This window comes from Balaenoptera ricei, chromosome 5 (assembly GCF_028023285.1).
Source record: "Balaenoptera ricei isolate mBalRic1 chromosome 5, mBalRic1.hap2, whole genome shotgun sequence".
Lineage (NCBI taxonomy): Eukaryota > Metazoa > Chordata > Mammalia > Artiodactyla > Balaenopteridae > Balaenoptera > Balaenoptera ricei.
In genome coordinates, this window is record NC_082643.1 from 42,539,542 (window position 1) to 42,565,508 (window position 25,967).

Consider the following 25,967-nt stretch of genomic DNA (forward strand, 5'->3'; position numbering starts at 1 on the left):
TGTGAGCTATTTATTTCTTCTCTTGTGGAATTAAGGAGTTACTTAGAAAAGCTATTTTAAGTTTTTAGCTGAGCTACTCAAAGGCCATTAGTTACTTGGCAAATATATTTTTACAAATTTAGGCTATTTACTTGTTCTATAATTTAAATAATGGCAGACTGTTTAAAGGACTTAAACAGCTTTTCAAGCATTTCCAGAGGATTTTTAAGCGTTAACACAAGAGATTAGAATAAGAAATACTGTCTGGGCTCATTGCAATAATTATCTCATTGCTATTTAAATAACCCCCTGTTGGCAGTACAAACACTTTTCTCTTGTGAAACAAAATAGAGTTTGCATTAGAAAACTAGTTCTTATGCACAATAATCTTTGTAAATATTTTGAAAATCCCTGATAACATTACCCCCAAAATAAACCTTCTATGATTTGTCCTCAGTATTATTAAATTTTGCCTATCTCTTCTGTATTGCTTTAGAAACCTCTTATCAATCATCTAACTAAGAAATAAATTTTCCCTTAATTTTTTATTGATCATTTTGTAAGTCTCTAAAACATAGTACTGTAAGGGCCCACACTCTTTCCTTTGCCTTACTTGCTTAAATAACGAAAAATGTAAATGAAAAGAAATTAAATGTTTCATGATCAAGCTGAAGGAAGAAATTTAAAAATTGTTGAACATAATTAATGTGTTTGGCACTTTATAGAAATGATGTTATTTTATGTATGCATTACAAAAAGCCTATGAGGAAAGATTTTACGGGTGAGAAAAACCCAAGATTCAAGGGAATTAAGAGCCTTTCACCTGAAGTTACCTATCTTAAATGGACGTGTTGGTACAGATTTCACCAAGAAGTACCCATTCTTTTCTGCTCTTTCACTGCTGAAGGGTACTTTAAACATGATAGTTCTTGGTCTGAGTTATACTTTAAGTTACAAACATTGAAGTTCAGACAAAGCAATGAGTCAGCAATCTGATATGCTTAAGTGCTTCTTGGTAAATTAGGAGAAAAGGAGGAATCTGAATTTTTCCCCCCATTACTGAGATTATCTGAGTAATCGAGAAATACCAGTAAACCCATTTAGCTGATTGATATATTGGGTTGGCCAAAAAGTTCGTTCAGGTTTTTCCATACCATCTTATGGAAAAACCCAAACAAACTTTTTGGCGAACCCAATATATCCCTTTGTATCTGACAAATATAAAATAACGGTGATACGATAGCTTGATTTACATCTAGCGAATGTCTGTCTTTGTGTGATTATGTGTGTGTTTACTGATAAATGATTAGTGTATCTTCAGAAAAGTCAAACAGATTTCTTTTGCATTCTAACTGCAACTTGATGCTAAATAAATAAATATTCTAGAGTCACAGTTGCCAAAAATTTTGTAATTTAAAATAGGCACATGAATATAAGTAAGCAGGAAGGGCTGAACCAGGAGGTGGGAGTCCTGGATTCTCATTCAGTTCTTTTTCATTGTGAGATTTTGAGCAAATTGTTCTTGTCTTGAGGCCTGACAAAAAGGTAGAATTAATCCCCTCCTCAGTCCCCTTGCTTAAGTTGGAATGAGGACCAAAGGAAAAGGTCTGAAAGTGCTTTGACGCTCTATAAATAAAGATTGAGGCTTGGCTTTTTAATGACATAGACCCCTTTGAAAGCTGGAGATCTCTATAAAATGTTTTTTGAAGTGTTAGAGGATCATGAATCCTGTAAATCCTGTACACACGCTTTAGATTATGAACTGAAGCTATGGGTTAAGGAAAAAGAGCAGATCTATGTATAATCTAAAGTGTTAGCTAATTTATGCAAGTTTTATAGTTAACTTCAAATTTTATTTTTGTCCTGGGGGTTTCCAGGGCGAAAAATACCAGCATATAGTAGGCTGTTTGAATGTATTTGTTGAAATCTTTATAATTTATACTTGGAGAACTTACACATTTTTCCGAGAACGAAATATGAAACAAGTTTGAACCGGACTGACTTTCACTTGTCATTCTGTAATTCAGAGGGTCTCCTTGGCCCTGTGCCTGTGGTCTGAGCACTCTTCCCCACTACTGGACACCTTAGCAGTATTGAGTGCTCCTTGCACAGAGGTCCCTTGGCGCAGACCAGCCTTTGGCAGGGTGTTTTCCTGCTTCTCACCTGTGATGAGTCGCAGGTGGCCTCCTGTTGCAGTCAAGCTAGAATGCATAAACATGTGCCCGCAGGCAAACATGGAATCCACTAAAAATTCTCAGGGACAAGCATATTTAATATACTAGTTCTTCTTAATGGTTTTAAAAAATCAATAGACAGATGTTTAGTAAATAAACCTCTAGCTTTGCAGTGGTCTCTCATTTCTTAAGAAATGCCATGCTGGCTTATGTGGCAAAATTAAAAATTAATTTTCAGATTATTCCTGCCTTTCTACAGATTAGAAAGCAAAATTGCCTTTTACTCAAGCTCAGTATATCCATAGTGTTGTCTGAACCAGCCTTCCTGGTTCCTTTTGTAAGATATCCTGTTTTTGTGTCTGAAATTAGCTAATTGCTGGCACAGTTCATGGTGGTTGAAAAGGGCTGATGATGCTTTCTGAAAGCTTAGTGTTATTGATTCTGGTGTATGTTCTCACCCAGTGATCGGTTTACTTATTTCTTAACTGCAGCTCTAGCCAGGGATACATACATTTTACATTGTGATTCAATACACATGAATACACCCTTACCTAAAATAAGTTTCATGAAATAATAATTGCCCTTACTACATGTATTCCAGTATCTTCTATTTCATTAAAAATATTTTTATTGAGGTATAGTTGATTTACAATATTATATTTTACTTCTTTTTTTAATTGCTTGTCATGATCTATTAAATGAATTAACAGGACCTGCCAAAGGGTTTCAAACTATAGTTTGAAAAAAGTCCTAAGTTATATGACAATTTTCACTTTTTTTCTTATGATTTATAATATGTTGGAGGGTATCATTTCATTTAATTTGCATGTTTCAAACTACAGCTCTTCAGTGAGGACTATCCCAAGTGTAATCCTTCATCTACAAAAAAAGTTAAATAATTAAAAACAGAAAACTTTGTGGGGGTTTTTGTTTGTTTTTTTCAGTTGTTTGGGTGTTTTGAAGTGAGGGTGAATTTTCTGTTCTTTTATTCTTTTTCCATATAGTCAACTATTAAACAACATATTAATTATAAGATTTATGATCCCTTTATTTGTTGAACTTGTTATGACTAACTTGGAAATGTTTGTTGCTCATCCAGCAACAATTAATTTTTTACATTTAATGTTTTACATTTTATACAAATTGTGGCAAAGCCGGTAAGGAACACTGAGTGGCATAATTCGTAACTTGTCATCTAAGGAGATTTATCAAAATTAGCTTTGCCTCTCTACCTTTTCTGTTCAAAAAGTAGAAAAAATATTTTAGGCAGAATTTTTTTGTTTTACTGGCTTTTAATGAGCTCCGTGCGTGCTTGACCTGGTCAAGACGATGACATTTTGACTGTATGAACATCTTCCTACAGAATTAGAAGTGTTTATCACCAACCAGCCAAGATGAATATGGTGAAGAGGATCATGGGGCGGCCGAGGCAGGAGGAGTGCAGCCCGCAAGACAACGCCTTAGGACTGATGCACCTCCGCCGACTCTTCACGGAGTTGTGCCATCCTCCCCGGCACATGACTCAGAAGGAACAAGAAGAGAAACTGTACATGATGCTGCCAGTGTTTAACAGGGTGAGTCCAGGTTGCCAAGCACATGCCTTCTGTGATGGGTGGTACTACAGGAATCTTGAGGTTATAATTAGTCACAGATGGGAAAAGAAAAATGATAGAATGAATTAATTTTTAAGAAGCTTGATTCCTTCCTTTCAATTTGCTATAAGGTGATTTGATGTGAGATCTGGTCAGAATGAACTCCTCTTAGTTCTAGCAGATAAAAGGAAGATTGCGAGCATTTTGTAAAATGTTCTTCTAATGGTTGACACTTGGAAGAGGGATAGGTTGTAAATTACCACTTATGTTATTTCTATTATCTTTTTTTTTTTTTTTTTTTTTTTTTAATTTATTTATTTAGTTTTGGCTTGTTGGGTCTTTGTTTCTGTGCGAGGGCTTTCTTTAGTTGTGGCAAGCGGGGGCCACTCTTCATCGCGGTGCGCGGGCCTCTCACTATCGCGGCCTCTCTTGTTGCGGAGCACAGGCTCCAGACGCGCAGGCTCAGTAGTTGTGGCTCACGGGCCTAGTTGCTCCGCGGCATGTGGGATCCTCCCAGACCAGGGCTCGAACCCGTGCCCCCCGCACTGGCAGGCAGACTCCCAACCGCTGCGCCACCAGGGAAGCCCTCTATTATCTTTTTAAGTGATGATTTATGGCATCAAATGGTGCAGTCGCCCAAGTGCTTTTTATGCTTTGAAGAATCATCTCAGTTTATTTTGTTATTTGGTGGATTTTCTATAAGAGAACTTGCAAGAGGATAGTTATAGGCTCTAGAGAGTCAAAATTGAGCTAATGTTTTAATGCATTTTGTCAAGTTGATCACATGTAGCAATCTTAGTGGGGATTTTTAAAATAATTTTAAAATTTTTATCAAAGATGTATATGTACATAGTTTAAAAAGTCAAGTACTTCCACAGGCTTATAGGGCCCTGCTGCTCTCCACTGCTAATTGTTGCTGCCACTTTTAGCTCTTTCAGCTTTTATATAACATACAGTACTTTTACTGCTGTCGTGATTATTCAGTTTTAATTGACTTCTTACTGAGAAATAGGAGAATTAGCTTTTTTTTTAAACTTCCCATCCCTCCAAAGCATGCACACACATACATTCACTCATACATGCTACCCTCCTCCTTATCCTTTCCATACAATAATACCATTTGTTTAAATAAGATTCAGTGCTTACAGTCTACTGACCCTGCTGTAAATATTATTCATAGATGAACCTTATAGCAAACCACCACTATTTTGCCACTCTTATAAAACTTGTTTTCCCCAGACTTTGTAACATAACTGTCTCAATTTCTGTCTTTCCTCCTGTCTCTTTCTTTTTCTCCCCCATCTCTCTTTTTCTCTCCTTAGACCTATCTCTGGCCTTCCCCTATCTTTCTCTCCTTCCCTTCCTGTTTCTGTCTGTTTCTCCCCATCTCTGCCTGTCTCTCCCTGTGTCTCTTTTCCCCATCTCTCTCTCCTGTCTCTCTCTGTTCCCCTCTCTTGGTCTCTGTCTCTCCCTCTGACCCCCCAGTTCTCTTTCCTTGTTTCTCCCCTCCCATGTGTTTCTCTTTTCCCTGCATCGGTGACTTATTGTCTCCCCCGCAGAAGTCTCACTTGATCTCTTTATTGTTTGTTCTCTGTGTCTGTTAGTCTTTCTGTCTGAAATTTTCTAGGTTCTTCTTCTCATTATTTTGAAATTTTATTGAGGCTTCATGATGAACCTTCTTAATCTGCAAACTTGTACTTTTCAATTCTGGGAAAATATTTTGAAATATTTCTTTGTTAATATTCTTCCCTTTGTTTTATATGTTCCCTTTTTCTGCAACTCTATCAATCAAATATTAACTCTTCTGGATTAACCTTGTGCTATCATATTTTTAACTTCCTTGAATTCTTCTGTATTAATTTAAAATTCTGCAATATCTCCTCCTCCCTCTGAAAATATTAAAGCTTTTTCAAATTTTCTTATGCTTCTTTCATTGTTATTTGCTCCAAATTACTGTTTTTTCTTTGTTTATATTATTTCATATTAGAGTAGTCTCCAGATGTCTGGTGATAATTGTCTATACACTGATATTTAGGAATGAGGTATTGAAACACTAATTGGAAAGTACGTGTGCAGGGGTTAGACTTTTCCAGTGGTAAGATAATCTGGCTGGATAAAATGCAGAGATTCGTTAGCCTAGGATATGTTGATATTCCAGGAAGGGGTGTTTTCCAGTCTCCTGCCTGGAGCATATATACTCGCTAGTGTTTTCTTAAAGCTAAGTTGAGGAACAAGACTGATGTTTCATATTCAGTAGATAGACTTCCACTTAGTCTCCAATTTGCACCTATCAGTGTTCTTGGTTGTTCCTCTCTAGGGGTTAGACCTCCAGGTGTGTACTGCACTTGGGAGGAGCAGTCACCTTCAGTTTCTGGGCTGTAAAATAAGAATATCTACCTTGTGGGGTTGGTATGGAGATTAAGTAAGAAAATGTACTTAAAGCACTTAACAAATGCTTGTCTTAGGGAACTTGTGTCTATTATTGTTACTGTTGTTATGGCATTAAAAATAAAGATATTACAAGGTGAAGCAAAGATTATAAACTATTTATGCTGAAATAATTTCATATTGAATATATGCTGAAACACATCTAGTTTATGTGTTACTCACACCAAGCCAAAGGCTAATTTGACAACAGAGAGGAGGGATAGACTCTACATATTCTATGTTTATTTGTTTGCTTGTCTTTTTATTTATTCTGTTATTGTGCATTACTGATTCATTCAGTAAATTTGTGTCAAACAAATAGACATTGTGCTCTACATTGGAGTTCTGAGATAAGATACAGTCCAGTTTTGTGAATCAGAAGTGTCATGAGGAAGATAAACATGTATTTCTGTTGGAGAAGAGATAAACACATAAACAGATAATGGAATAACAAAGAAATGTAGTATTAGAGACACAGCAGAGTATTATGGCACCCCTGAGAAGAAAGTTATCTGAAAGTCTGTGGGGATCGAGGAAGGGGAGTCTCCCTTGAGAATGTGATGTGATTCTTGAGTCCTTAAAAGATATGCATTAGCCAGCTTGGAACTAACTGAGCTAAATTAACCAAGAAGGTAATTAGAGTAAGAAGTTAAAGCATGAATCAAGGTAAAGGCTACAAACATTTTGATGTGTGCTAGCATCTATAAGTGGTCCAAGAAGTTGACATTATGTCAAAGAAGGGTAAAAAAATAAAAGACTGTCAAGTTTGATAGGAGGCACATCATGACAGGTTTTATATCATATTAAGTGCTAATATTTTTTCTCAGAGGTGTGCAGAGCCAATGAAGTATTCTAAGCAATAGAATAAGAAAGGAGAAGGGACCAAAGAAAGGCTGTCCCTTGGGTTTTTAATTTGGGAAACTGGGTGGATATTTTTCCTAGTAGCTGAGAAGGAGTGGTATAGGGGACAGATTCAGTTTGGGGCATTGAGTCCAAACTGTTGATATTTGTGAGCTTCCCAGGTGGAGGTATTCAGTAAGCAATTAGAAGCTCCAGTGAGGGACTCTGGGGACTACTGCAGAGATGAGGTAGTTGGAACCCTGGAAGGGGATAAGACATTACTCGTGCCTCCTGCCGCCCCATGAGTAGTATGCTAAGGATGAACCATGGAGAATATGAATGTTTAGTGAAAGAAGGGGAACCCATAAAGGATACAGAACAGGAATGGGTCAGTAGCAGTACAGAAAGAATCAGGAGAGGCTGGTTATGGAACTCAAGAGATAAAAGTTGCAAGAAGGAGGAGAGCAGTCAACACCGTCCTGTACGTTAGAGAGACCCAATAAGATGGAGACTGAAAAATGTGCATGAGATTTGCCAGTTTGAAAGTTACTAGAATGGCAGCACCAGAAAGCAGTGAGTTGAGCAGTGAATGGGAGATGAGAAGAGACAGTATGGACTCAGCTTGTAGAAATGTGAAAGAAGAGAGGACAAAAGAGATTGATGGAGGTGAATTTGGCAACAGGGGGTTTGTGTTTGTATATTTCTGGTGTTTTGCTTTGTTTTTAAAAATGGGAGAGATCCAGGCATGCTCATGAAGAGAAGGAAGGAAACGAGCAGAGGGGGAAACTGGAAATTTTTAAGACAGTGAAATTGAGCATAGAGTCAAATTACAGGTAGGTGAGTGAGCCTTGAACAAGAGACACCGCACGCTGCAGGAGAGCATGTCTTGTTGGGTGTGAGCACAGATTTGTAGTGAAGGTAGTGGAAAGTTGAACAAGATCTTGCTTGATGACCTCAGTTTCTTATAGTTATCAACAGAAGATGTGGTCTGTTAAGAGTCTGGAGTAAGTAGGTCGAGTAGGAGACTTTAGGGAATGGTGACGGTTTGGAATATTAATGAAAGAGAATCGAGAAGGATAGTTGAAAGGGACAATAAAAGACTTAAAGAGAATTGAGGGCTCAGTGAAGGTTGGAGATAGTAGATTTGTACTGGATCTTATCCATGCAGGCGTGTGATTTTTCTCATTCAGTTACAAAGCAGCATGTGTGTAGAAGTAGAAAAGACAGATAGATGGGACTGAAATTTGCTGGGCTGGTAAAGCAAGAAGGGCAAGAGTAGAGAGACAGAGCATAGTAAGAGAGACTAATTCACATATCACTCGTGGAATTGGGTGGGATACCATAGGAACAGAGCAGAGGATGTTCACTTTTTAATCTATGAGATAAAAGGCTGAGAGTGAGGGAGGGGAGGGGATGATAGAGTAGGAATATGAGGAGAGGTAGGGAAAGGTTTAAGATAGCTGTTTTGAAATTGGGAGAGAACTGATTATGGACAAGCTATTTTTTCAAGCCCTGTTGAGGTAACAGTCATTAATTTTTATTGCAACCAGTTCTAGGAAGTTGGTTTTGTTTTGTTTTTTTAATTTTAATGTTTTTGTTTTACTTCAGTGTCACAGTGTCCTACTGGCTATTAAGTAGTTTGAGATAAATTCCTTCTCTCAGATTCATAAACACTGACAAGATGATGATAATGTTAAGAGTAGTTAGGACAATTGTTATTCTCAGCTATTAATATAGATTAATAACTAATATCCTGCATATGTGTCCCATGTATTTCATCAGTTAAGCTTCCACAGTCAATTCAAGTGAGTCTTAGACTAGAAGAATCAAACAGATACTTGAGGGTTTTGGGGTTTTTTTTTTTTTTTTTAGAAGATTTGAGTTGCTTTAGTGATTATTCTCTATTGCTTAGACTGTTTGTCTTAGTTCTGTTGTGTTCTGTGTTGCCATGAGTCTCTATTCTTTCAGGTCAGAAGTTTTTAGTTCGCTGATTAAAAGCATATACATATGCATTGCCTTAAACCTCTAATACAATGAGTGATTTAAATATCATAAAGGTTCATTCAACTCTTTTTTTTTTCTGTTTTATTGTGCTTTACTTTATTGCAGTTTTTACAATTTAAAGGTTTGTGGCAACCCTGCATTGTCAGATGGTGGTTAGCGTTTTTTTAAATTAATTAATTTTTTTATTGAAGTATAGTTGATTTACAATGTTGTGTTAGTCTCAGGTGTACAGCAAAGTGATTCAGTTATATATATATTCTTTTTATACATATATACATATATATATTCTTTTTCAGGTTCTTTTCCTTTATCAACTTTTAACTAATGAAAAGAAAGTTATTTCTGGACTATTGTGACCAATTTAAAACATATATAGATTATATTCATTGGCCTATCATTAACAAACTAAAATTGTCCTTAGATAAGACACCACATCCATTAAATTTTGAAATAGATAACCATATTTATTTAATGTTTGACAACTTATACTTGAACATTCTCCACTAGTAAGAAATAGCTTGGATGAATGAATAGCTCAGTATGGCTCCAGACTTCCTGCCACGATTGCCAAAAATGAACCGTACTGTTGATTTTTGAGACTTTGTTTGATTCATGCCAAATGGCAAATAAACCATATTACAGTTAGACATGGACATCCGTCTACAGAATCGTTTTTAAAGTGTGCTCCGTACTGTTATTTCAGTGTGTGGTTTTGGCCTGTAAGAGACACGAGGTTGAGAAGTGGCGCGTGCTGAGCCCCTTTTCTGGGCCAGGACCCATGCTGGGCTCTTCGGCTGCCCCTTGTGCTCTGCATCACAGTGCTGCACGGGCGCTGCTGGCGTCCTCCTCCTCACCAGCTCTCTCAAACAGAAAGTTGATGCTGAGGTCTGAGAATAGCTGGATAATATTTAATCAGCATTCTTAAAAATAATTAACCTTTAGTCCCAAGAACAAGAGCTTACAGAAAAGAATACTTCATTTAAATGTGTTAAAAAATGAATAGCATTTTAGTCATCTAAAAGTTAACTGCCATTGTTAATTACCTTGGTGTATGTTATCATACTAAATTGTGTATGTTAAAATATAATCTTTACTAGCTGGATCTTCTTTTAGAGACTCCTCTTGTTTTTGAATTTGCTTCTAATTTATATTCAAGAAACATCTCAGTTGAATCCAGTGTCTCTTTTTTTTTAATCCCTCACAAGTAACCTTTACTTTTTAAATTGTTGGCTTTAGAGGAAGGATACTCAAGTTCAGAACCAAATGTGAGATAGATCAAGAGTCAGACAGATGAACTCTTTGCATATATGAGGCTTATGTTTACAAATATACAGCTTTGTTACTTATTGCATAGTACCAATATTGGAGAATGGAGCTTAGGTCTGTGCAACAAAGGACTTGCTAGTTTCACCCTTGATATGGTTAAGCTTACTTACCCAGTCATTGGCAAAAGTGGGCAAGCCACACTCAGAGCAGATGAGAGTACATGTTCTCTTGAGGCAGGTGTACCCTAGAAGGAGAGAGAGGGACTGAGATACACCTTCTCATTGTCTTCTCCTGCAAGTTCGTGGTCCTTAGGAACAAGAAGACTGTAAGTGTTAATGTAATGATTTATATTAATTGGTAAATGCAATTACATCTTCACTGTCAATTTTCAAAATCTGTTAGATATATCAAATTATTCATATACTCTGTAACTTAATTTTAGATATTAGTATATATAGGGGAAAAAAGACACCATTTTAGAAAACTGTGTAAAAATTCCTACCTCTCTTTTACTAATATTTAATAAAATTTTACTGAATAGCTTCATTCGGTAACAAATATATATTGAGCTGCTGCTTCCTGCATGCCATTATACAACACCATTCATTTGTTCCCCCTGAGTATACCAAAAATATTTTAGTTGAGGAGCAGCCAGGAAATTTTCTGAAATTTATTTAGGTGGATATTTAAAATGACCCTTCTAAAAACAAGTGGAGCTGTGCTTAATTCCCTCGTAAAGTGAACACTGTGCAAAGGTATAGAGATAGGGTTCCTGCGAAGTTTAATTCAGACAGTATATTACTAGGTGACTAAGAGCACAGCTTGGAATCAGACAGACCTAGTTTTGAATTCTCTCTCCACCATCTCCTGGCATCTACCTTCTCTAACCCTTAATTTCTTTTTCTGTAAAATGGGAGTAATGTGTAGGATTTCATGAGATTAGAATGACATTACATGTCAAGTATTTGAATAGTGCTAGGCACACTGTAAAGGCTCATTATATGATAATTGTTGTTATTTTTATTAAGTTTGCTAGAAGGCTTTTTGTTCCTCAGCACTGTTTTTTTCATCTGGGTAATGAATGTCACATGTCTATTATAGAATCATCCCTCTGAGTTGAGTGTATTACCGACCAGTTCTCTTGCTCAACTCTCCCCTTTAACAGATGAGGGAACTAAGAACCAGAAAATTTTGACCAGGGTCCCTGTGGGTGAGAAGGTGAATCCCAGCTCTGTGCTCCATCCTCTGTGGTGCACATTTACATGCATGATTGAAGCACTGTCTGTTTCCCACTATTTGTGGAAGGTGGTGAATACATACCTAATATTTTTAGATTTAATTGTTGAAGTCAGTCACCAAAAAATCTCTTTTCTTTACTGCCTTACACATTCAGTATTATCTAAAATGCCAGATACGTGTTTTAGTCCCTGTACTTCTCCAGCCTTTTCTTGCTGCATTTCCCCTCTCATTGGAAACACTCCAGCTTCATCCCCGCCTTTTGATCTCTCAAGCTCCCAATCTCTTGCCCATGGTGAGGTCTTAGCACAGTTCTCACTGCCCGGAATCCTTGTTCCTTGGCTCTTTGAATTGTGACCTTTTTTCATTATTCAGTATCATCCTTCCGGGTCAGTGTCATCTCAGAGAGCGTTTCTCATAACCTTTTCTCACTCCAGGCATTCCCTTTCAGTTACCCTGTTTACTTCCTTTATAACGCATCACTATCCAACATAATTTTCATTTTTAAAATAACTTCACTTTTGTCTCCTGTGCTAAAATGTACATTCGTGAGAACTGGAATCATATTGGCTTTATTTGCCTTTGTATTCACAATTCTTTATTTACTTTTGTATTCAAGGTTCCAAATATTGCCTGGCATATATAGTAGACCAGTAAATATTTATGAGTGAATAAATGAAAGAGTGAATCAATCAGTAGTGTTGGATCACTAGATTAAAGATTGTTTATGTTAAAGAAGCAGTAAGTAGTTGTTCATTTCAGATTAGCAAGGAGGACATGGTCCTTTTTCTGTAACATTTGGCTTGGTCAATTCAAGCAACACAGCTTTTGAAAAAAATTTCCTTATGAAAATAAAGCTGTAAATATCAGGATTTGTATGAAAAGTTAGTTGCATTTTTAACGTATTATCCACCCAGCATGAAGACTGCTTGAATAACCATATGTTTATGCTAAGAAAAGAGCTATTTATTTTATGAAGTTGTCTTACTCTTAGGGATAACATAGTGCTTAATAATTCTTAGGAGCAAAATATACGTCACTATATTCTGAATAATAGGAATACTTATCTACTTTAAATCAGTTTGTCAAAAGGCTTAATAATTGCCTGAGCAGAATATACAATTGCTTTGTAAACACCTTCATTAGCCAGTTACATATTCATCTCTGGGTGAAAGTAGAATGGCTATTCAAGCATGTGTCGTTCCTCTCTAGAAACCAAATGGTGTAGATATTTTATTTGATAAAGATAGTTGATGGTTTATTTTAAAAGATGCACTTTGAGTTGCAATATGTTATTTTTATATGGGCCAAAAAAAAAAAAGAAAAGGAGGAAAGAAAGGAATGAATAAACTTTGTCGTAATCAACTGTGAACTTCAAGCCAGGTTGATTTTAGTAACCAAATTGCTTTGATTTGATATTAATGTGGTCTTACAGGGCTGTGCTTACTGGGCATACTTTTTAAGTCTGTGAGATAATTTTGGTTCAATAAATTGGCCATTCTTTTTATTTTTCTAAGACACAGAAATGTATTTAATAAAAACTTCAAGAGAGAGTGACAGGTAGCATCTCTCCTCCTTGAAAGTATGCTCGAATTTAAAATTGAGGCTTCTCAATTTCTAATCTATCTCCAATTTGTTTGTTAAAGACTATGGGTATTTAGCAGGTGACATAGGTTAACTGTAAGCACATAACATTTATCAAAATCTCAGCAGAAAAACAATTTATTGAGGAGTTCCTGAAAAGAACAGTTTGTTTGTTCTTTGAGATAATTTAAAATTGTGTGTCAAGTTAAAGAACAGACTACCTGGCTAAAAGTATAACCTGTAGAACTGATTTATCATTTGTTTGGTACTTTCAGCTCAATTTGAGGGTGATTGTAAGAAACATGGTGTCTATTGTAAGAGTGTAAGAAGCATTCCTATTACAAGGATATTATACGTTGTATCCTGTTATTAGGATCCTTGGAGAAAATCTTTACATTATGGTATGAAGACTAGAGGTACTTCGTTAAATATACGTTTTCCTTACCTAAGGACATTGTGAACCATGTAATTCACGAGGTTTTCTCTCCTGTATATTTGAGCCAAAATTCGTGACTAAAATATGGCAAGTATAGACTTTTTTCCCCCCAGTTTACCTCCTTAGCCTTGGTTTTATTATTTGATTGTTTTTGGTTTTTTTCTTACTTTTTGTTTATATTCTCATATTATAATTTGTGTCCTTGCATGCTACCTAAACATTTTCTAGAATTTGGTTGTGGGGGCAGGCAGCATACAAACAGCCATATAAAAGGCAGGGTGCTAGCTTGGCAAGGAACACAATGACAGGTAAGATACGTTTCCTCCCTTTGCAGTGACATTTGAACAGATAACAAGAATACAAAATATTGTTAATATTACAATAGAGGGCTATCATAATAGTTTTAGGAGACACAGAATTCTCTTTTAGCTATAAAGAACATTTAAAAAAAAAATTATTTATTTGGTTGTGCTGGGTCTTAGTTGCGGCAGGCGGGCTCCTTAGTTGTGGCAGGCAGACTCCTTAAGTGTGGCTTGCTGGCTCCTTAGTTGCCCTCTGTGAACTCTTAGTTGCGGCATGTATGTGGGATCTAGTTCCCTGACCAGGGATCGAGCCCAGGCCACCTGCATTGGGAGCATGGAGTCTTATCCACTGTGCCACCAGGGATGTCCTACTATAAAGAACATTTTTTAAAACAATATTCCAGGATGCATCCAGTTATATAGCTATTATAATACTATTTCTTTTTCTATGACAGTCTGTCCAGGTTTTATTTTTTTCATTCTCTTTGCTGAACCCATGCCAGTTTAAGAGTGATTTATTCTAAAGTTCATCTAGTGTAGATTTTTGTAAAGACAAGTGTATTTCATGACCCTCTCATTCATTTTTATTCTAGTCTTTTCGTTAACAGCCTTGTTTTGGGAGTTATTATGGTTAGAATTCAGAAATTCTGAGGTATAAGATGAGTTTAGTAAATTCCGTATTCAGCCCAGGACTTAGCATTAGATAAGTCCCTGCTTTTACCATCTGATATGTCTTTTCGCCATCAAAGGAACTTACCACTTTCCTCTAAATTCTTAATTTAGATTTCTTCAGAGGAACATTATATTTTGTAAAGTTTATTAGTAAGATTGATTTAAATTTTATAGATAACTGGTCTTTGGCTTTTAGATTTTGTTTATTTAATCATTCATTCAACAAATTATTTTACATGTATAAGAAAATGTGGTTAGATGGGATTTATTGAAAGAGTTATGTTTTAAACTTATTCAGATTGAAGTAACTATGCAAGCATACTTTCTTTTATTTGATTTTCAAGTCACACCTTGAAAAGCACATAATAAAAGAAGAAAGTTGACAATGCTGTATTAAAATTGTTTTTCTCATCCACAGGTTTTTGGAAATGCTCCGCCAAATACAATGACAGAAAAATTTTCTGATCTTCTGCAGTTCACAACACAAGTCTCACGACTGATGGTGACAGAAATTCGAAGGAGAGCATCAAACAAATCCACAGGTATTTTTACAGAAACCAGCAAAAACTAATTTATTTGAATGGACAGTTTGGTAAAAGTGTTGTCGAAATCTAACAGAAAATTGACCTGATTTTAAGCACATGGATTTCAGTACCAGTCCCCATTCCCATTCTTACTGGCACATTCTTCTGTTGGTGTCAGCACCTTTTACTCTCAAGTGGAGTAGTTCTACCCAAGGCTACTTTCCTTGGACCACTACCACCCCTGCCCTAACCCTTTTAACAGCACTCTGTTTCCATCTGAACAGAATCCAAATTCCTAGCATGACGTTCAACACAAACTCAGGACCTGGAAATACATATATATACCCACACATTTTTGCATACCCTTTTTTATTTCTTGTTTCCTTTTTCTATATTTCAACCAAATCGCGAGTTACTTATGGTCCCAAACATGTCTGTGCTCTTCTTTCTATCCTTGTGATGCTTCATTCAGGAAGGAGCGTCTCCCCCCATCTTAGTACATCTGAGTCTTCTCAGCTTGGATTAAGTCACACTGCCTAGATAGAATGTTTCTTGATTCCCTTAATCAAAGGAAAAGTTTTCTCTTCTTAACTACTCAGCTTCACGAGTGGTGTTTATGTATGTATCTTTATCTTTCTATTAGACCATAAACTATTTACGAGTCTTTATATAACCTACAGTCTTTACCACAGTGCTTTACACAGTAGGCCTTTTATAAATGCTGCCTGAATAACTATTCTTATTCATAATTAGGTAATTTTAAAGTTCATAAAGTATCATCCCATTTAATCAAGATTAAAATAAGATTTTTTGATTTTAATTACCATTACTCATTTTCTAAATTAGCAATATGTTTGAAGGATTTTAATTTTTATCTTGTTGCTTTGGTTTTTAGTGGTTGTTTGAGTGATAGCTTTCCTACTGAAGCATTAGACCAAGAAGTCAATAATTTAAGTTTTGTTTCTATTGTCTCTTTGAAAAATCACTTATCGTTTCCACCCATTGAATTATTATCTTACCAATTGTAACAATAATGCCTGTGTTATATAATCCTATTTTTTAATTTAGTTTTTACTTTTAGTTTTAAAAGTATATAGGTGCATGGTTTTAAGGGTCAAATAGTTTATAGGTTTATTAAAAACAGTATCTCCCTTCCATCATCCTGCTTCATCCTCATTTTTCACTCCTAAGATACACTGACTTTTTACGTCTCTTAACTTTTTTTGATATTTATCTCTGTGTCTCTAACTAATGTGCTTATACTGTGTGCCCTTGATTTTTCATATTTAGATACTATCTCCAGGCTTACCACAAGAGAAGTGAGACCTTTAAGCTCACCACCACTATCCCACAGATTCTCACTTCTATATCCCCATATCATTCTATCATAATTTGATTAGATCAGTATTCATTATATTATTGTGACTGAAAACATTATACAAAGATGAGCCATATGGTATACTCTGATTACTCTTCCTTTCTTGAAAACTTCTCCACATCTATCAGAGTTAACAATTGCCTTTTTTTAAAAAAACTAGTTTTCTACGTTTTCATTATGCATTCTTCCCCTACTCCTCTGTTTTTCTGAATTTCCCCCCAATATCATTGAAGACATCAGATATTCTGTCAGTTTCATCTTCTTGCAAATAGCTCTTCCAGAACCTTCTGGTCTGCTTTAATCTGTAGTAGTTGCTCTCTAGGCCAGCTGGACAGCTGTCACTTTTTCATCTTCACTCACTTCATCCTGGGATGTCTTTCCACTTCTTTGGGATAGAGCCTCTGTTTCCAGAATCTCACGTCATCTTTTTTCTCAAATTAACTTCCTCATTTTTGGTAAAATATCTTTTCCAGCAGCCTCCTGAAAAAGGATGCAGGGCAGTTATTATTTTGGTTTTTGGATTTTGTTTTTGTTTTTAGAAATCTGTGAGTGAAAATTCCTTTGACTCTTGCTATGTAAAATGAGTTCCTTCCCCTTAACCAAGGAAGGTGACAAGCTTTCAGGTACCGGGGCTTAGAACAAACTTTATCACATTGTACAGGGTGGCTTTATTGCAGAAAGGGGAACTTGTAGAACCAGGCTTCAACAAGAGAAAAGAAGGCACAGATCCATCACCCTCGTTATCTCACAAAAGTGTGCTTGGGATATTCCCCCCCTCCCCCCCGCCAGAGCATGAATGCAGTCTTAATGGTGAAGAAACACCGTTTGTGATCTAAGCTGTTTGAGTACTGAATCTGAGTTCTTATTGAATGTTTCTAGGAGTTGTTTGAGAATGCCAGCTGTTTAGTTCCAGGAGACTTGGGGGCCCAGGGGAAGCTACAGGCCCTCCCACAGGGAGTGGAAGCTACGAGTGTCATAGAAAATTGAGCTTGGGTACAGCACCTCTGGGAACATGGTCAGTGGGTCCTTCTCCAGGCAGCCTAGGTTGAACTCTCAGGGTTATTTTGGAAAATCTCTCAGCTCGCATTACATTTATCCTCCTTTCAGTGGATGTAAGGTTCTAGATTGGAAATCATTTTATCTCAGAATTTAAAAATCATTTCTCCATCATATTTTAGATTCCTGTACTCCTAGTGAGAAATCTGAAGCTACCTAAATTCTCCATTCTTTCTCTGTGGCCTGTACTGTGTGTGTGTGTGTGTGTGTGTGTGTGTTTTATAAAAGCATTTAGAATCCTCTTGTTGGCCCTCCTCTTCTAAAATTTCATGATAACATGCCTTGGAGTGGACCTATTTTTATACATTATGCTGAGTACTCACTGGACCTGTTTAGTCTGGAAATTCATATCCTTTAATTTTGAGAAAGGTTTGTGAATTGTTTATATAATAATATCCTCCCCTCTGTTTTCTCTTTCTTATCACGTGTACCCCTAAGACTGTCCCTCTCATTCTCTTATCTTTCCTCTCTTATTTTCTATCTTTGCTTTTTTACTCTCTTTGCTAGGAGAGCTTTTCGGTTTTACCATCTGTTCCTTCCGTGGGTTTTTTTTTTTTTTCCCCATTTGTGACATGATACTTTTAATTTCTAAGAGATTTTTTTTTCTTTTTTATTGATGTCTTTTGTTTTCCTTTCATGGCTTCTCTTAGCTCTCTGAGGTTTCTTTTTCTTTTCTTTTCTTTTTTTTAAATTTCTTTTCAGATTTTTATCTTCCTCCACAGTCTGTTTCTTTCAGATAGTCTTTTTTGTTACTTTATTTTTGTCTCTGTCTTTTATATTAGAGAATGTACTCACGTGTCTCATCCTTGGCCCTCTACTGCTGTATAAGAATGGAATCTTGGAAAGTTGCTGGGTAGCTTTGTAATTGTGGCTGGAGCTTGCCTGGGCCTCAGCCTAGGGTCATTTTGTTGAGCCATTCTGTTGACCATCTTTCCCTTGAGCTAGACAGAGTCCCCAGAGAAGAATGTCCAGTCTTTACTTAGACAGTATATGCCTGACTCTGAACATTTTAGAAGCCAGTGTCTGAGGACCCTCAACATTTAGTATCAATACATAAGCTTCTATTTTATCTTCATGATGAGCCCACAACTGTGCCTGGTGTAATGTCATTGTCCCCCCTCCACCCCAATCCAAACATCCTCTGTTTTTCTTTTTAGTGAATAAATCGCTAGTCTAGTACCCACATAGTAGTGGGGATCTGGGGGTCTAGCTGCTCTTACACAGACTTCACCAGTCCTGTGTACAGTCCCACATTTACTTCTGCTTCTAAAGGTACTTAGTGCCACCAATTCCTGAGCCTCTTGGAGGTTGTGTTGTAGTTAGCTGCTTTTGTATTTTCCTTGTACTTGCTTTAAGTTAAGACTTTTCTAGAGTCTGCTAAATCAGTTCCCACTAATTTCTCTGCTGTTTTAGTATCCAAAACGTTGTTGTTTTCACCTTTCCTATTTTCTTTGTTCTTATGGGTTTATGCTTTTTAAAAAAATCCTTAAACAACAATTTTAGTGGGTGTATTAGTCTGCTTGGACTGCCATAACAAAATACCATAGACCAGTATAAAACAGGAATTTTTCTTCACGATTCTAGAGGCTGAAAGTCTAGGAGCATGGTGCCAGCATGATTGGTTTCTGGTGAGCTCTCTCTTCCTGGCTTGTAGATGGCACCTTCTCAATGTGGCCTCACCTCCAGGAGAGAGAGCTCTCTGGTGTCTCTTCTTATAAGGGCCTTAATCCCATCATGAGGGCCACACCCTCATGACCTCATCTAAACCCAGTTACCTCCCAAAGGCTCCATCTCCAAATACCATCACATTAGGAACGAAGACTTCAAATATGAATTCTGGGGGGACACAATTCAGTTTATAGCAGTGAGGTTTCAGGACAGAGAAGAGATAAATGCATGTGCTCAACCTTCCATCTTTAACGGGGGCCCCATTATGGAGTCTTTGGAGCAACAGCCATTAAAGTATTTTTAGATTGAGGGCAAAATCTCTTAATCAGAAGCTGTACATTATATGGATTGATGTATGGATTTTAAAGTGAGGCTGTTTTAATTATATTTGTAGTCCTTGAAGCAAGTCTGGTGAGAGGTGGTTAAGATAGTTTAAGGTAAACGTCCTGTCTTTTCCCTTCTCCACCAGAATGGGATTGCATCCTTTTTTTATCTTTATTGATTTCAGTTGTTCCTATACAAGTGAAAAGTTTGTCTTAAATATAAGATTTCTGTGTTTTATGCCTTTTTAGCTATTTTAAATAGGTAGTATGAAGGGAAATTTCTTTGTCACGTGTTGACTCCTGTCATTGCATTTTCTTTTTTGAGTGACATCCCTAGATTAGAAAAAAAAAATTCCAAAGCTTATTTATACTCTGTTCGCTGTTGCTGTCTTTATGAATACCTAATCTGCATGTTTGTAGAAAAACATTTTTCTACATAGGAGATTTGTTTTCCTAAATCTCTTTACAGTTTTATATCCATAGGGAAATAATGAAGAGTATCTTAAATGGAGATGTCTCATTGTTAATTACAGTAATAGTTACATAAGTTATTTTTTTTTTAAACTTTCTATTTTGAAATAATTTTGGACTCACAGGAAGTTGCAAACATAGTTAGAGCCCCTTGTGCCCTTCCCTCCTCCATTGGTGACATACTGTTTGCCAGGTATTTTAAGATATATTTTTTCATATCTTGTAATTCCATGTAAGTTTTAGTTTTAAACTTTTAAAATTGGTTAACTTCAGAATCCAGTGAGATTCAATTCAATTTTGTGTAAGTTTTACCTCCACAAGAGAAACCTTTCCAAATCACCCTATCTCAAATTGATCTTTTATCCTCTATCTCCACACCAGTGAGTATTTATTCAGTCACCTTAAATACTTCCTTTAGAGGTTTGTTGTCATCTGAAAGTATCCTGTTTATTTACTTATTTAATGTTATTGTTTCTTGTGTTCACCCCTGTATCACCTAAAAGAATGCTTGTTACAGATTAGGTGCTCAAAAAATTTTTACTGATTTTGACATAGGATTTTTCTGTGCTCCCCCCCACCCCATTATGCTTTAAGAGTTAGAAGAGTGTTAGAAAAGCCAGCTTACTGATGTTTAAGAGAGAAAAGCGTAGTTTTGGAGCATCTCGTCTGTCAGCCTTGAAGAACTCTGGCTTCTGGAATCCTTGTTCTCTTCTTTCATTTTTAGTTTTGAACATTGGAAGTTTCTTTTGATCAGTGCTGTTATCAAAAGTACTTTCATGGAGATTTTTTGATATTTTGATTTTTCTAGTAAAGAATTCTAGATTTTGAGCATCTAGGTACATCCTGAATCATCTTTCTTCTTGCATATCCCATTCTGGTTTTCTGATTGATCAGTTGATTTCTGTTGTGGTAGAAACACTAACATGAGATCTGCCCTCTTAAAAAACTTTTACATGTACAGTACAGTAAATTGTAAGTACAATGTTGTACAGCAGATCTCTAGAACTTTTTCATATTACACAACTGTAACTTTATACACATTTATCAGCAGCTTTCCATTTCTTCCTCCTCTCAGCCTTTGGCAACCACCATTCCACTTTCTGCTTCTATGAGTTTGGCTGCTTTCAATACCTCACATAACCTTTTATTTTATAGGAAGTTATCATTGAAAGTAATTTTTGTTATGATTTACATGCACATAATTTTTCTCCAAAAGAAGCAGGTGGAATGAGTCCTCTATTATTCTTTTGAAAATTGGCTCTATCTGTTGTGCATCAGAGAAAGATTATTTTTCCAGGACTCCTCTGAATTTGGTGTGAAATACTTGTTATTTTGTTTGTTACCTAATCACCATTCACATATCAAGTCTTTTTACCACATCACTTCTAACATTCATTGTAGATATCTCAGTAGGAACCGTGCTTATTGGCAATTCTGTTGTTTAAATCTATCCATCAGAAGTTAGTAAAAATGGAAAATTTTAGGTAGGTCAGCGTGCAAAGTGGGTACATGGGCTGATTTGTAATACAGTACTCCTCTTCTCTCTGTCTCTCTTAATTCTCTTGGTTTATAGCCTCCCTGTGGTTTTGTTAAAAATATGTAGTGACTTTCAACTAATTTGAAAAAATATATAATTTTGTAGCCATATTGTGTACAGGACACGGCTTAAGACTTTTCCCTATCTCTTCTCGTTTTTTGTTAAGTTCAGCCATGCAGTCTGCTTAATTCTAAGGTCAGTCACATGGTCGATTTTACATCATTGAAAGAGAAAATTCCCACCTGTGTAAAAATAGTATCTTCAGTTTATTGTTAATGACTTTGCTGCATGCTAGGTGCCACTGTTAAGCCCAGTGCTGTAATCCCCACTGGGCAGCGGCGCAGTGATAGAGAAGCCAAATGATGCTGACCACAGTTGGCATCTGGTGCAGCATCTTGTGGTGGGATTAGTATAATGTAGTGAATCCCCAATTAGACAACCCAGCCTTTTTTTTTAAACAGAAAAACAGTGTGCCCCGCTGTCCTCCAAGGATTTCAAAGCCACAACACCTTCAGGTAATTTCATTCCCAAGGTGTGAATGTATTATCAAATTGAAAGAAGCATGGAAGCTGTGAGTCCTAATACTATTTTTCTCACTAATGTGGAAGTGGTTTTTTTTGGAAGGGAGGGATGGGAATGGGCGTTTAGGGCTTGGTTTCTTCATTAATGAAAAAAGTGTAATAGTACTATTGATGTGTCTCACATTATCATCCTGAAGCATAAGTTTGAAAATGACTATGCTTTAAATAGACTTTGCAAAAGGAAAAATTATTGTATTACACTTATTATTAACACGTTTTGCGTTCTGGTTGTTCTGAATGCAGTCTAATTGAATTTACTTATACTCTCTCAGTGTAGACTGGGAACTTAACATTTCCTTTAAAACTGTCTACATTCTATTCTTACTTAATCTAATAATGAGCTCTACTAACTTCATTTCTGTATTTTTTTGGCCTAACTATGTGTACTGAAATGCAGCATGAAAGCTAAAGCTTAAATCAAAATGATTGGCAACTCTCAAGATGGGCTGATATTAATATGTTCTTTTCATTATAATCTTATAATCTTAAGTTAAATCAGTGTTTAAATTTGTATTTGTTAAAAATTAGTGAAAATAAAAGATCATAATGCAATATTTTTTGACTAGGAGTATTTTTCAAAGTTTTAAGAAATTCTGTGGTTTATGGAGGTTTACTACGTTGTCTACATAATTTTTTAAAGATAGCACTAAATGTTACATACTTTTACAATGAGCTTCTTGATTTATTTAAAATGAAAACTCGGAGATCCCATCAAGTTGTTTTGCATGGCAACCTACTGAAATTAGTAGGTGAAAGTAAAATAGTTCTTCTGAATGTTTGTTATGTAAAGATAGTCTATTTTATCCATGAGAGTTTCCAATTCAGCCACAACTATTGTCAAGACCTCTTTGTATGCACCTGTAATTCAAAGCCAGATAACGTAATTATACATTATTGCTGATGTAACTGAAGTCTCTATCTTCTTCTCAAAAAGAGCAGTTGTTATTATAAAGTTGGTAAAATTGTTAAAGGGACACCATGAATAATTATACTGTCTTGATCCTTTTCAAGGTTTATTTTCATACGTATTATCTCATTTAATCAGCTCAGCAATCTACTGAACTGTTGTAATGTTTAATAACAAATAGGACATTTTTGAAAATACATTGTCTTTTCTTATCTTGAGGAATATCTTAATGTTCATTGTCAACCAAAACGAAAGAAACCGCACAGTTTTGTAAATGCCATTGATCAGATAGATATATGGAACTGTTTCAAACCAAGAGTACATTTTTGGTGTTTTGGTTCTCAAAATAACCATTGGCATTCATTGTTCGTAATTGGCAACTTGTTGAATAGCAGTGAAAAAACATATTTGTCCAAACTTCTTTTAATGTTAATAGTGTTAAGTACTATGGGTGGAATCCGGAGTCACTCAAAATGTGTCTCATCTGTAGGTTTCTAGATTCTGTATCAGGGAGATAAATTTGTTTATCTTTTAAAGTAGGTTTAGTTCTTCAAAATATTTTTTTCCCTCTGTGAGAGACATAGGTGGTATTGATCAGTTGATTTACCAATCAGTGTTTCTTTTTTTAATGAAATAGAAGTTTATTACATTGGTTTAATTGTAAAATAAGCAATTTGAAGACTGCAGGTATTTTTTTTTTAAGATGTTGAGTTACGAAATTGGAAATGCACAATTTAAAACCAAAGTTGCCTGGTTACGAAGAAGCCTAGGAAATGAAAGCATAGCATGTCAGCCTTTGATTAAGAGTTTTAGCCAACTGGTAAGGAGCTGTTTTCCTTACGTGAGCATTTAATTCCTATCAAGGAAAGACTGCTCATGTTATATAGCAAATGGCTGGGGTCCATTGTAGGCTTGCAGGAAAAATTTGCAGGTTAGTTTTTACCAATGATCTTAAACCGTGATTGCTAAAGATGGTTTCTCAATGGTATTCTTTTATTTGTTTTCTTCTTTCTCTATTTAATCAGCCTTGAACATTGCTTTCTTTGTATTACTCCCCTTTCAAAACTTTCAGGAATCTCTGTTACCCATAATAAATGCAAACCTACTGATGTTCTTGAGAAGTTGAATTCAGTGTGTCCTTCTTTGATCTCCCTGGGTTGATTTATTCACTCATTTAACAAGTGTTTATTGAGTGCCCAGTTAGTGCCAGTGATGTGCTCCATACTGGGGATCAGCTCTGAACAAGGCTGACAAAGTCTGCTCCCATGGTGTTTATTTTCTAGAGAGGGGCAAGAGACTATAAATTAGTGAGCATGAATACAGTAATTTCAACATTTACCAGATACTGAATACCAGAAGTAAGCCAGGGTTCTGTTGACTTCTCTTTTCCAGTAAAATTTTTTTATCACTATCTTTATCTTTTACAGGCTAAGCAGCCTGGATTTGAATATAAGTTCTGTCCCTGACTCTAGGCAAATTACTTATCCTCTCCATTTCTCAATTTATATTATAATAAGGGGTCTAAGAATAGAAAATAACTTACAGGGTTCTACATAAAGATTAAATGAGTTGAATCTGCAAGCACTTAAAACAGTGCTTGTTGTACAGTTAAGACTTAGTAAAAATAAGCTATCTTAAAAAATTTTCCTTTAACATGTTCTTTCAAATGGAAGTATATGAAGATGAAATATGCCCAGCACAGTATCATATGTAAGTTTTGTATTATTCAATTATTAAATAAAACACTTTTATCTTGATTGTCTTAAATGTCTTAAAGGGAAGAATACCTCTAAAATAATCTAAATTCTATTCTACATACTGTGTCTTTATGACATGTGTTAAGTATACGTTAGTAACTTAACATGTTGGTTTACAGTGAACAGATTGGACTTATTTTCTGACTTTAATTCATCTCCTATTACAATGTAAAAATTGATGAACCTCTGTGCTGATAAAATTAAATGCATGGTTAAGGATTTATCCATTTTCCCTTATCCTTAAAAACATAATCAACTAAGTTGACTTTCAAAGATTCTTCCAACACTAGAGTTCTATGAATGACTCCCTCACTGTTTATCTCTTCCTAATGTCAGCTGTTCAGGTCACCCCTTGTGTGTATCACTGAGCCAACCTCCTAATTTGTTTCCCCCATCAATCTCTTTGCCCTTGCAGTTTGTCATACACATCACTCTAAATTAATAGTCTTAAAATAATCCTTTCATCATCTACTTTGCTCAAGAAACTACATTTGCTCCCTCTTGCCCAAAGAGTCAAATACAGACAGCCCTTAGCTTACCTTCCTTCGTAAGTAGGCATTTTCTGTCACTACTATTGATATTAGACTTTAATTCTCAACATATGCTCTTCTAGAATGTGAACCCTATGTTATTACAGTTGTTCCTCTTGATCATTCCTCTAGCCACACTTTTGTTTTAATACAGTGTGCCTAATCTCTCTGTTTCCATCCCTCCCTCACAGTTTCTAGAGAGACTTGTTTTCCAGGCAGGTTTAACTCAAATTTCCCCTATTCCATGACTCTTTTTGACTAGTTTGTGACGTACCTTTTCCTAAAATATATAGGTTGACTTTTACATTTCTGTATTGATATGATGACATCTACATATACCATTAAAACATTGCTCTCTTTAACATATTTTGTATGTGATTTCTCTCCACCTAATGACTTTCCTTTGGTTTTATAGAGGCTGCAAGTCGGGCCATAGTCCAGTTCTTGGAAATCAATCAGAGTGAAGAAGCCAGTAGAGGTTGGATGCTTCTGACAACAATTAATTTGTTAGCATCCTCTGGTCAGGTAAGTTCTTGGTTTTCATATTTGAAACATCTTTTTATCCTCTTGGGATTTTGTGAAATTAAATTTATCATCCTATCCAAATAAGATTTTATGATAATCTGTGTATTCTTCTAATTCTTCTTACACATTATTTCGTGCTTCTCACAACATCTCTATAAGGAGGTTATTAATGTTTCCATTTTACACATGAGGAAATGC

The 25,967-nt window shown here is 35.9% G+C and overlaps 1 protein-coding gene across 9 annotated transcripts in view; it reads left to right on the plus strand.

Annotated features, from left to right (window-relative positions):
• WDFY3 (WD repeat and FYVE domain containing 3) overlaps positions 1 to 25,967 on the plus strand; it is a 273,474-nt gene that overhangs the window by 94,942 nt on the left and 152,565 nt on the right. For 6 of the 9 annotated variants that reach the window (XM_059922695.1, XM_059922700.1, XM_059922696.1 and 3 more), the window contains exons 3-6: positions 3,517 to 3,727; positions 14,931 to 15,054; positions 21,931 to 21,984; positions 25,660 to 25,769. In XM_059922695.1, the coding sequence (XP_059778678.1) occupies positions 3,548 to 3,727; positions 14,931 to 15,054; positions 21,931 to 21,984; positions 25,660 to 25,769 (468 nt within the window). In that variant the 5' untranslated portion in view covers positions 3,517 to 3,547. The remainder of the gene's footprint in view (positions 1 to 3,516; positions 3,728 to 14,930; positions 15,055 to 21,930; positions 21,985 to 25,659; positions 25,770 to 25,967) is intronic. The other 3 variants (XM_059922699.1, XM_059922702.1, XM_059922703.1) reach the window with 1 other exon arrangement.